This window comes from Rhinolophus sinicus, chromosome 3, assembly GCF_057876585.1.
Source record: "Rhinolophus sinicus isolate RSI-liver-muscle chromosome 3, RSI-T2T, whole genome shotgun sequence".
Taxonomy (NCBI): domain Eukaryota; kingdom Metazoa; phylum Chordata; class Mammalia; order Chiroptera; family Rhinolophidae; genus Rhinolophus; species Rhinolophus sinicus.
This window is the reverse complement of record NC_142503.1, coordinates 147,499,960-147,512,312: the sequence shown is the minus strand read 5'-3', so window position 1 is coordinate 147,512,312 and position 12,353 is coordinate 147,499,960. Positions and strand designations below refer to the sequence as shown.

At 34.3% G+C, this 12,353-nt stretch overlaps 1 protein-coding gene across 2 annotated transcripts in view; it reads left to right on the top strand.

The window, feature by feature from the left end:
* The window catches only part of WDR72 (WD repeat domain 72), a 206,072-nt gene that overhangs the window by 77,085 nt on the left and 116,634 nt on the right, over positions 1-12,353 (top strand). For both annotated transcript variants that reach the window (XM_088797215.1, XM_088797214.1), the window contains exon 14: positions 3,406-3,608. In XM_088797215.1, the coding sequence (XP_088653341.1) occupies positions 3,406-3,608 (203 nt within the window). The remainder of the gene's footprint in view (positions 1-3,405; positions 3,609-12,353) is intronic.

Genomic DNA, 12,353 nt, shown 5'->3' with positions numbered 1-12,353 from the left:
AAAGGTCTAATCATCATTGCATTCACATTGGAAAGCAAAAAGTCTCCTGAAATTTGAAGTTAGATTAAGCAATTTTGTAAACCTTCGGATTCTGACATTTCTTTACTATCAGGAAGCAGTGACTATTCTGTCTCTTGGGACTAATTGTCCAAAGACAGTTTTATTACAGTTGTAAAGCGCCCCCCCTTGGACCTCCTTGGGGTCATGCCCTCCTCCTAGTTTACTGTTTGTGCTGTTGACTCTTGCAACTATTTAATAATATCCCTGAAGTTATGTAAATTCCATAACTTTAGGGCCATATTTAAAGGAACGTTCTGCATTGCAAGTGAAATATTATGCTGTACTGATCAGTGTCTAATGAGGAAAGAAAAATAGCCAGTAATTTGAACAGAGAAAATTTAACATAAACAATTACTATCACAATGATTTTGAATATCAGGGATTGGTGAATGAGAACTAAACAATACAGGAATAGCAAATTAAGGAGCAGCCACTCTCCTGGAGCTGAGACAGGCTGCCTGAGTAAGAGCTTCTCCCCAGAACTAAGATTCTCAGCTTGCTGGGGAGGTCACAGCTGTAGTCCCTGCATGGTGGATGAGCTGCTGTGGTGGGGGTGTGGTGTGGTAGAATTTGCCAGACTTGTGCCCTTTACGGTACTGGGTAAGGCTGTGCACAGCAAGACGTCTCCCTGGGGGCACTCTGTTATGAAAGCATCCAAAGAATCTCCCAGGGGAAGCTGTGGTCTGCTAGGTGCTGCTGGCTGTCATTGCTGCAGGAGCTGTGGGGGTGGGGGGGGGGGAGGAGCCAACCACATTGCTGCAATAGAACATATCAGAACTGAGGAGAAAAAAATCCTTTCTTCTACTAGGTCTTTCCAGCACCTTTTATCCCTAAAGGTTACCATTACACCAGCTAATAAAAGAAAAATGTTACAAGCCCATTTCCATTTTTCCATAGCAAGCAATGAGAGTGGATTTGGAACTAAGAGATAATAAATTAATAACTGGCATACATGGGAATCCCTATCTATCCACTCACAGGTTTTTGACTAAGGGCTTTCAAAAGCTGTTGTCTTGAACTTACTAGAAAATCAACTTATTATTTTCAATATGTAATTTACTTGTCTATGGTAAATTTTAAAGAAATTGACTTATGTAACCACTCCTTATGTTACATTTTTGCTTTAACCAGTTCTTTGAAACAAAATAATCTATTTTTCAAGTATGTTATAATTAATCATGATGGAAACTATTGTTTACAAAGCCATGTGTCCAATATTTTGTTGGAATGGGAGATTTTTAGTTTGCTGTGGAAATAGCTTATGTGTTACTTTAAGTATTATAGCAAATTAGTTTTCTGATGTTTCTTGCCTCTGCACTAGCATTACATTCTAAGTAAGCTCCAGGGGGACCAGGTTTGACTCGTTCTTGTTTACTGTGTGTTGCCAGCATCCTGCATAGTGAGTGGCACATAACAGGTGCTAAGCTGATTAGTTATCTGTGCATGAATGAAAATGGAGCACAACTGCCCAAGACTGTAGGTAAACTATTTTCATCACTGAAAAATATAAGAAATACCAGAACTAGGTATGTTTGTATAAGACATTGGTTATAGAATAATATATATGAATATATAAAATATATAAGACATATATCATATGTGTTAACGTATAACACGTTATTTCCCAAGAATTCTCAAAACGTTTAAAAATATCATAGTTTAAAGAGCCACAGAAAACCTGTGATTAGAAAATATCTATGGTGATATCATATTCAAAGAAAGATTCTTTATAAAGGCAGTGAGTTTTATCAGAAGTCTCAGTTACACATTCTGGACTGTGGTCATTTTCAAGTAGCAATAACGGTTATCTTTGGTTTGAGAAACGCTTCTTATTGTCATCCTTGAGAGGAAGGATTTCCTTCATGTTGATGCCAACTTCCTTTGTTGAAGACATATCAGTCTTGATGGAAACGGACAGCTTAGCGAAATAATGTTTATTATGTTTTATACATTAAAGATGTTAATTTATACATGTAGGAATGTTGTAATGAAAATAGATCATTATTAAGAGACTAGAGACTAACGTTTTTCCCAATATTTTAGCATAGTATTTGTTACTGATTCTCCAAATCCAACACACCAACGCATGGTAGTTTAGTGGCTGTAAAGGAATGAGAGAAGAGAGGAGGAGAAATGAGGACTGGATAGTCATAATCTTCAAATCTATCTATTAGGTTGGTGCAAAAGTAGTTGCAGGTTTTGCAATTATTTTTAAGCTTTTAAACCGCAATTACTTTTGTACTAACCTAATATCTACCTGTCTAAAGACACAGTGGTGTCGAATCATTATTTCTGTTTTCTTACTAAAATTACTTTAAATTGGTATTTCCTTAATACTATCAGGAAGAATAATCTTTGTCCTTCTTAGCAAGTAGTACAACTACTTCTTTCTCATTGGTAAGCAAAGAACAATATGAAATAAAAATCTGTATTTAGGTTGTATGTCAAGTTAACTTTTCTTAGCTTCTTTACTTAGTAGGATATAGGTTATATATTTAATATGGTATGAATAATGCAAATGAACTCACAACTCATATGAGAAAACGGTCATGATTAGTTCATTTTTACTGAGTTCGCACTGGGCATATGGCATTGGTAGTGTTTTCATAAAAACACTAACTCTTTGTGAATTGTTTTCTGATACTTTTGCTCTGTTTTATACTTGTTCCTTTTAACATTATGTTGAACTTGCCGACACTTTGAAATTCTGAAACTGCAAGAATGGCAGAGAAGAGGACAAAGGAACTTTTTTCCCCTTCTAATAACATAAGAAATAAAGGCCAAAGGTTTTATCAACTACAATTCCAACAATAACAACAACAACACCCTAAAATGGCCTGCATTCATGAATCTGTGAGAGCCCTTGGGTGAAGAAGATAGTCATACAAATCACCTGTGTTCTTACTTGCCCTATCACTGAAGTTATATGTTGCCAATAGAATCCTTTTAAGCCTGGGAACCCAAGCAAAACACTGTGAATTCTCTGTTGTTTGTGATTTGGAACGCTAGGGGACAGCACTAAAATATTTCACAGTTTTTGGTTATTGATCACTTGCATACTGTATAATAAGTAAGAGATTTCTCTGTTAAAGACTTTTGAATGCCCTGGTGACTTCAGTGGATGAAAAAGCACAAAGAGAGATGAGCTTTTGGAGTCCATGATTTCAGCCTTTGTAAGATCATAATTTGAATAATTTAGAGAAAGCTCGCAGGCTGTTGTTTATTTGCAAGAAAATAGTAAGGCGTGATAAAGAATTGTGATTTTTCTGTTAAAAGTGTTTTGTTCTTTTCACTCTTTGGGGTAAATATTTTGTATCAATTTTTATTTCTAATCTTATTTTCCAGGCACTTTGGAAAGACACGAAACGGGAGAGAGAGCAAGAATTATTCTTAATTGTTGTGATGATTCACAGTTTCTAAAGCCTGAATCTGTATTTTCAGTTGCCTCAGAGACACATAAGCACAAAAGTGTAGAACAGAGATCCTCCATCTCCTACCAGTTTGGGCCAATACCTTGCCCAGGTCTGCAAGTGGAGGCTTCATGTAAGGTAAGTTCAAATCCAGCTGCTGCTTACAAACAACGTTATCAGCCCTAACTAAGAAGTTATACGCCTTCATAAATATGTGACAATCAATTATCAGCACAAAAACGAGAACTCAGGTGTGATTGGTCTACCAGACACATCTACCAAGTGATCTTAGGTAAATCAGGGTAACTTTCTGAGTGCTGATTATTCTTGGCATAGCGTTCTTTCTGACAAAATAGGTTCTAGCTTCTCAAAACTGAGCCAATGCTATATTAACTCTTTTTTAAAAATATTTTTATATTAACTCTTCAATTCTTGATGGTTTTCCATGGAGAAGAGAAAAAAAACAAAAAACAAAAAGCCTGTATTCTGTGGTCTGGATCCATTTTTTTTTTTTTTTTCTTTTTCAGTTGAGAGTATTTGACTTCTTTTTATAATGCAAGTTACAAATAAACCCAAAATGTGTCAGAAAACTGGATCATCATATGGACAATTCTTTAGATACATTCTGCAAGTAACTCTAGGCTCACCAGCTTTTTAGGCTTCCAAGCCTCAGTTAATACACAATGAAGGAGTTTGCATTTATTTTCATAAACCAAGTCAACAAGCTTCACACAAATTTGGATGAGCTTTTTTATTTTTCAGTTCTAAATGTAATATAGTAATTTAATTTGATTTCTTTAAGGGACTCTTCCATCTTTTTGTCATCCACACCTCCATGTTATCTCCTCACTTTGTCATAATTATGTCATTCAGATGCATATATTTACTGTAGTATTTTTTCATGTAAACATTTTCATATTACATATTTCTTTTTAATGGCTGCATCATATTGTATATACTGTATATATACCATTTACTGATATGAATTATTTTTATGGCTTAATATTTGGATTGTGTTTTATGTTTCACTTTTCTGAATAACACATCTCTGGACCTAAAGCATTTTTCATATTCAGTCTTATTTAATAGGATATATTTCCAGAAATGGTATTTCTAAGTCAAATTGTAGCTTATTTTAACTTACATATTATTAACATTTTCCATTATTTTAATAATACAAAGACTGTTACAATGCCATTAATAAAGACTTTAAATAAAACTTCATTTCATCTCATGTACATATATAGTTAGAGGCAAAAAGATGTGTCATCTTCAAGAAAGATAGCTACTCAAGCTATGCCTCAAAGTTGCAGGGCTAGGTGGAGGCACCAGCATGTTACCTTCCGCTTTTTAGTGTTAGAGACTTGATTTAGATTTTATCAGCCAGGCCAGGGTTTGTTAACCTTTTGAGAACTGAGTCACACTAACCAAACACCCAAGAAATGAATACATAAACTAGAATGATCATCATTTAATTTACAATGATAAATATAACTGCAATTCTGTTCGTAACTCAGCACATTCTTGCTATAGCAAAGCTACAGGGAGTGTGGGAGAGGAGGGAGGTGGAATTATCTAACGGGGTCCTAGATGGGCATGGAGTCATGGGGTGTTCATTCACTGAGCTCCAAGGGCCTAAGGCAGTCACCCCTTTCAGCCCATTCGGGCTCTGTCTGCCTTGTTCAAGGCTGATATACATTAAAAACTTCCTACATTTTGGATTTCTCTTTTTGATGCTCTATGTAGTCCACCTACTTTTGTTTATACTTTCCTCCTTCGGATGTTGAAACCAGTGATTAGACTACAGCTATGTTTTTGTGTTGTTGTTTTTTTCTTTTCTAGTTTCATCAACTTGTTTTTAGGTTTCCCAAGACTGTTTTTCATGTTCTTAACTTGAAATATGTCATGTCGTATAAGGACAATTATATCAATATGATAAAATTGTGACATTCACAACTGAAGATGAAAGTCTAAGATCTTAGTCTCCTACGGCAGGAAATTGAACCACACTTACGTATTATAAGGTTGGGATAAATAAAGCCCAGTGAGTGAGCCCAGCTGACTGCCAAGCATTCCCATCGTAATGTGGCTTCGTCGCTCTCTATTCATAATGGAGTGTGCGTCTTCTAGTGGGGATTATATGCTAGCATAGTTCATGAGAACGTGGAGATGTCTCTTGACTCGTGCATGTCCAATGTCTAGAGTCTGCAGGAGCAAATCTCATTCAAGTGCCTATTTTACTACTTTAATTTCCAGAAGGTAAACTGATTCCTATTTTTTCAGTTTCTTTAGAGGATCTTAGAGCTATCCTTTAGACAGTGATTAATGATATAAATAGATTTCATTTTCTTTATATAATTTTGTTTCTTTCCTGACTTCAGGAAGCAGTAAAATGCTAGGGTCTCGGTTGCCTACTCTTAGGCTGATACCCACTGTATTTCTTAGCTGCTGCCCTTTGCCTTAGAGGACTACAGTTTCCAACTTTCAGCCTCTACAGAGCCAGAGAACCGAATTAGACAGGACTATCACCTCCTTTATTTCCATATGCTGTACTTCTAATATTATTGAGCTTACTGTTAACTAGTGACAGTAAGCTTTCATATTTGTGTGTCTCTTAATTATATCTTCTCCAATTATGCCCTGTATATCTTCATTTCATCCTCAGAGTTAAGCCATTGAGCTCGTTTTATCCTAATCTTCTTTTATTTATAAAATTTGGTAAGCATGAGATTTCAAAAGTACTTAGGAATTCTCCATTCTCTTATCGTTAATATTGTACCATACTTCGTGAGTTTTCACCAGGAAAAAAAAACAGTTTTCAAGTAGAGGACCTAAATCATACTCATTTTAGAGGTAGGAAAATAAGCTTGTGAAATTCAGCACTGAGATTACTCTGTTTCAGGATTTTCTTGTTGTGGATTTTATGAGACACAGTGAAAAAGTTTTGAATGGCAGTGTGAACAATTTAAATGGAAGAAAGCAGATATGATCTGTGTTGTGAGCTCTTTCTGTTTGGCAGTATTTACAGTTTATTAGAATACTCTATTCACATTTTCTTCTTGCATTTGAAGAGTGCATATGGATTTGGGAAAAGGTTTTAAAGAGAACAACAAATACAATAAAACTTTAAAAAAAAACAAGTTCAATTTGAACTGCTAGAGGAGTTGAATTTGTGCAGCTAGACAAAGAAAAATCTTTGGGGGTAGGAGAGGACCAGGATTTTAAAGGATTTAAAGGAATACAATATTATATTAGTGATGGGAAACTGCTTTTCTCAGATTCTACTGTGGATAAAACAAGATAGAAACTGTTTAAATTGCAGTGGGAGGAAATTAGCTTCAAAGTTGGAAATAAACAACCTTATTAAAATCATTTTTATGTGGCCGAGGTCTTTGTAGCTTCATTTCATTTTAAGGAGAGAAAACCTATTTTGTCTGTTGGCTGGTTGGTTTTAAATTATTTTCCTGCATTTCTTGTCTGTAAAATGATTAAAAGGATAAACCGGATTATTTAACTGCCACAATTTAGACCCATTGTAGTGTCATGGGAATGTCTTTTTAAAACTGATTTTCTATAAAACAGCTCCCCCTAGATGCTTATTTATAGCTGCACTATTTAACATGGTAGCCATTAACCATGTATGGCTATTGAGCAGTTGAAATTTGGCTAGCACTGCATGTTAAAATGATATTTTGAATATATAGGGTTAAGAAAAATACAAAGGGTGCCAAAAGGATGTACGCACATTTTAAGAAAGGGAAAAAAAATGTATTAAAATTGTAATACAATGAATAGACGCTAACATTCATTTGATTAACGCCATCCTTTGAGTGAATGTTATATACTACACATTGCTATGTAATTCAATTCAACTTCGAAAAGTAATACATAGATAACGTCTCTTAAAATGTACGTTTTTTGGGCACCCCAGTGTATTATTAAAATCAGCTTTACCTGCATCTTTCATATTTTTTTAAATATGGCTACTATGCAGTTTAATATTGCATATGTGGTTTGCGTTTTATTTATATTGTGCAATGTTGAACTAGACCAGGGATAAGTAAACTTTTTTGTAAAGGAAATATTTATGTAAATATTTTAGGCATTGCAGGCCAGATTTTGACTGTTGTAATTATTCAGCAGTGCTGTTGGAACATGGAAGCCACCACAGACAGTTCTTAAACAAGTATGGTTGTGTTCCAGTAAAACTTTATTTACAAAAACAGGCAGTGGACCAGGTTTGGTGCTCACTGACCATAGTTTGCCAATTTCTGATTGACATAGTCCTCTCTGGACTTGGAGATCATAAGGTACTAGGAAGAACTAGCAAAAGAGCCAACACCTTCCCTCTCCCTAGATATCTGAATTTTTAATAAAACATATCCCAACTTCTTCAGCACTATGTGGAATGTAATCCAAAAGACCTTGTATCAAGTCTATTCCCTAACAGAATTCATGAAAATCTTATGTTTGTAAATCTGCCCTTTGTAGAAAACAAATGTGCACATTATAGCTCCTAATCCAAGTAAGATTTTTTAATGGAATTGTCTTTAATTAATTCACTTACATGTGCATCTTTATCTAAACATATAAAATGGATTATAAATAAAGGATGCATTTACTTTTATATATTCCAGTTGAGCTTTCTAGAAACATGCTTGTAATTTTTTAACCTTTAGTTGACCTTAGGGTTTGTCTATTTGGTGCCATTTGCTGAAAAATCTTATTAGAGCTTTATCCTGCTACCTAGTGGTGCACCAGTAGAAAACTGGACCACACTACTACTTATTACTTCATTAGCATGAAACGTTAGTCCTTTCATATTTTTTGACACAAAAAGTTAACCAAAATAAAACCAGAGTAGTTTCTAAATGGTAAGATTTCAAAATGTCACCTGCAAATTTACATGTATAAATATGAAATAATAATGCATTGCTGCAATATTACATTGTTGCAAATTATCTCCATTTTTATTGAACTATCTATATTTTTATTGTCAAAACTGAATCACTATAGGAAAGAACACACAATATTTATTTGAAAACAATTGTATTATGTAGGGATAAATCTTCAAGACAGAATGAAAATTTTCACTTTCTTGATCAGTAGTGAATGTTTGATATGCTCGTTTTAATGGAATAAACAGCACATAACTGTTTTTTTCTAATATAGAAAATATTTTGCATTGATTTTTTATAATTTTAAAAGAAAAATAGATTTTTATTATTAGACATGCAAGTCCTTCATGAAAATATAGGAATTTCTCTCTGTAAACATTGGAATAACGTTTTTAAGTGTTTAGATTTTGTAAATCCCAACTTAAAACTATATTGCCTAAATGATAAAACACTCTTCCTAGTAAGATAGAATAGAGAAATATATTAATTCAATAGTGGAGATATATACAAGGCAATTTGCTTTTTGAACACATGTGAAGTGATGCAAATTTTTGACAGTAGAACCACTTCTCATAAGTATTATATATGTATGTATATTTTATATTTTATAAAAAAGTATATATGTATATTATATACATACATACATATATTTTATATGTATATAATATATATATTAACTATTATAAAGTTAATTAAAATTTTCCATAATACTTAAGACTTTATTTTTATAGCTGCTTTAAGAAGAATGTCCTTTTTCTCACTTTGTGGTATGAGTTTAAACTTTTTTTGGTAAAAAGTTACCTCAATGTTGAGGAAAACTATGAAAAGCATATCATATCTTTGTTTCAAAACTAATTTAGGAGGTCTCAGAGTAACTCTGAAAAGTAGGAAATGCACCATTAAATGACTCCAGCTGTCCCCTCACACACAGAAGCAACTTTGGATTTCCTCACAAGACTTCAAAGCCTTGCTTGTATCTATACATTCGTTGGCCATGCAAACCAGAAGCACAAAGGAAGAATGCTCATATTTCACGGTGCGTGGCTGGTGGAAGTCCTGCATTGTGCCGCACGTGCCGGTGGGGAGTGCCAGGGACAGAAGGACACTGTTCTAACTCGCGTGACAAATGTCGTTAACACCAGATCCATATTAATGTTGTCAAGTTCCCTTGATGTATTTAAACAGATTTTAATTATTTTCAGCGTCCAAAGGCCTGAAATATATAGCCTAATAGTTCTTCAAAGAAAGCTTACTTAATGTGTGAATGTAAAACCTCTCATAAAAATGAAACTTTTACATTGGCCTTAGTCATTGACATAGGTTATTCATCAAGTCAGCAATTTGTGTGGCAAAGTGCCATTTGAATAGTGTATTGTTAGGATACTTATGGTCCACTTGACAAGGGCTCTTGCTGTAAATAGTGCAATTTGACTCCAGCTGTTAAAGAGTGGCTTTGACAGCAGCCAAATAGAATGGAGATGCCTTACTGCACCGCGGAAAAATCAATATTGGTTTCTTGTTCATAGTAACCTGTTCTTTTCTCTTCTGCAGATTTATAAACAACCATCAAGGGTTTATAAGTGGAAGTTTAAATATTATTTTAAATGTAATTCACTTTGAGTTTCAAATGAAGACTTGTGATAAATGGTACAAGTGCGGAGTTTTAGGATATTATTTCCACCCCCTGGTTCATGTTTAGTCACAATTACAGTTCAGTTGTGTTTGGATTCTCCAGCTTCAATAGAAAAGAATTAGTGTTAAACATGGACTCAGAACCGTGTGCCTATTGTATATTGCCAATGCAATTATTCTTCTTTTTTATTTCCTTATCAATTTATCTTCTGTGTCCCTCCCATCTTCTCTGTGTGTGTACCTTTTTGTATAGATGGCAGGGTTCTTTGTAACAGCACCCATAGCAACACCCACAGATGTTGACAACCAGTAATGTCCTCGGTATTGTCCAAGATTTCTCTAAAGCAGACCTTGCTGGTTTTGAAGAGTTTTCTAGCAGTTTTCAGCAATTCAAGGTTGCTATGATACCTGACTGGCAGTAATAAATGTTGAATCTAATAATTACGATAACTACATGCAAGGGATCTTTTTTCATTGCATTTCTCTACTGTTGCTGTCTGTTATGTTTAAGATACAGTGGAAGAAGTCAAATTATATACTCAAGATGAGAAAATAAAAATGTTTCAGGAGTTACCTTGAATCCTGATATTGAATTAAAAAAATTCCCAGGTATAAAAATCTTTTAGCTGACTGTTGATTTCCCAGGATTGCAGATACAATTTATTTAGATCATTTCTAGTTTTAATGGAATTTGATTTTGAATTTTTTATGTTGTTTTCCTGAGATGTCATAAGTTTTCATGTAAGGTGTGCTGAGCAGGATTTGAAAGAGCTGTCATTTGGAACATGGAAAATGCTGAGATAATGTGTACTTTCTCAAATGCCTTTTTCAGTGAAGGCTGTTAAAAGAGCCATCTTCCTATTACTGACCAACTCTGCATTTATTGAATTTGTGGCTAATATGGCAACTGAAAATTCATAAAGCTGAAAATATAATTGTGTGCAAAGACTTTAAGGCTAGTTCAAGGTCAGTGTTATTGTTTTTATGATTGCTGATAGGCAGTTGTGATTTCCACCAGAGAAAGGGTTTGTTCTACTTTGGTTTTAGCTGGCTTCAAAAGTATTATCTCTTCCGTTAATTCTAAAGTAAACCTTTTCACTAAATAAATATTTGTGTTATTTTTTTAGTGCTAGATTTAGCCTAGATTTATCTCAGTTTCATTCTCTAACCCTGCAATATTCATTAACCTTGTAAAAAACATGGGCATATAAGATTATAACTTTCTTCTTGAATTAAACATTCTGATTATACTCATCAATTGACTGGTGGGGTAGGGATTCTAGCATAGAAACATGAATACAAGTTAAACATAAAAGACATTATAATTTTGTATTTAGCTTACTCGAGGGACAGTGTAGCGTAATTTATTAAGCATATTTTTTAAATTTGCTTTCATTTGCATTAATGATTTTATACAGATATTTTAGAAACTATGAATTTTGTAATCATGTCTATCCTATATTACCCACCCATAACCATTTAAGGGCTTTTTTTCCTCCCTCATTTCTTCTCTCCTTTTCTTTCTTTCTTTTTTTTTTTTTTTTTAAATTTATTGGGGTGACAGTTGTTAGTAAAATTACATCGATTTCAGGTGTACAATTCTGTATTAAATCATCTATAAATCCCACTGTGTGTTCACCACCCAGAGTCACTTCTCCTTCCATCAACATGTATTTGATCCCCCTTACCCTCATCTCCCACCTACCACCCCCCTTACCGTCTGGTAACCACTAAACTTTCTTTCCTTTTCTACCTGTTTTCTTCTCAGTTGTAAATTGTTTTTGCCTTTTAAAACCTGTGACATTTCCAAGTATGTTCAGACCCAGCTTTTTGTAGGACCCAATGATGGACCTATTCAATATACTGATAAAGGTCTTTGTCTGCTGGGATAGAAATTCACGCCAGTGGACTTAGATGTTCTGTTATTGAGCAACTTGTTGGTTCTGATTAAAAGGTGATGGTAAATGTTACCCCTTTATAGAAACTTGGTTCCCTCGGTAATCAAGTTGTGGTCTCACATCAGTAATATTTTATGTTTATATCTTATTTTTGATGACTACCCCAATGGATGATATTGTCAGGTGTAAAAAAATGAAGTTTGCAGAAATTCAAATGTTGAGTTAACCAAACAGGTTAGTGGATTATCGCAGGAAAGAAAAGAAGGAAAATAAAGTCTTTTTTCTTGAAAGCTGATAATCTCACTTATTGACTGAGACTACCATCTGGACCCATTAAAAGGAACCCCAACAGGAACAGTACTTCTGTCCCAATGACTTATGTGAAAACTGGTCCTAGGAGAGCAGCAAATGCAAAAATGTAACAGGAAGCAATTCTCAGGGGGGAAAAAAAAAAA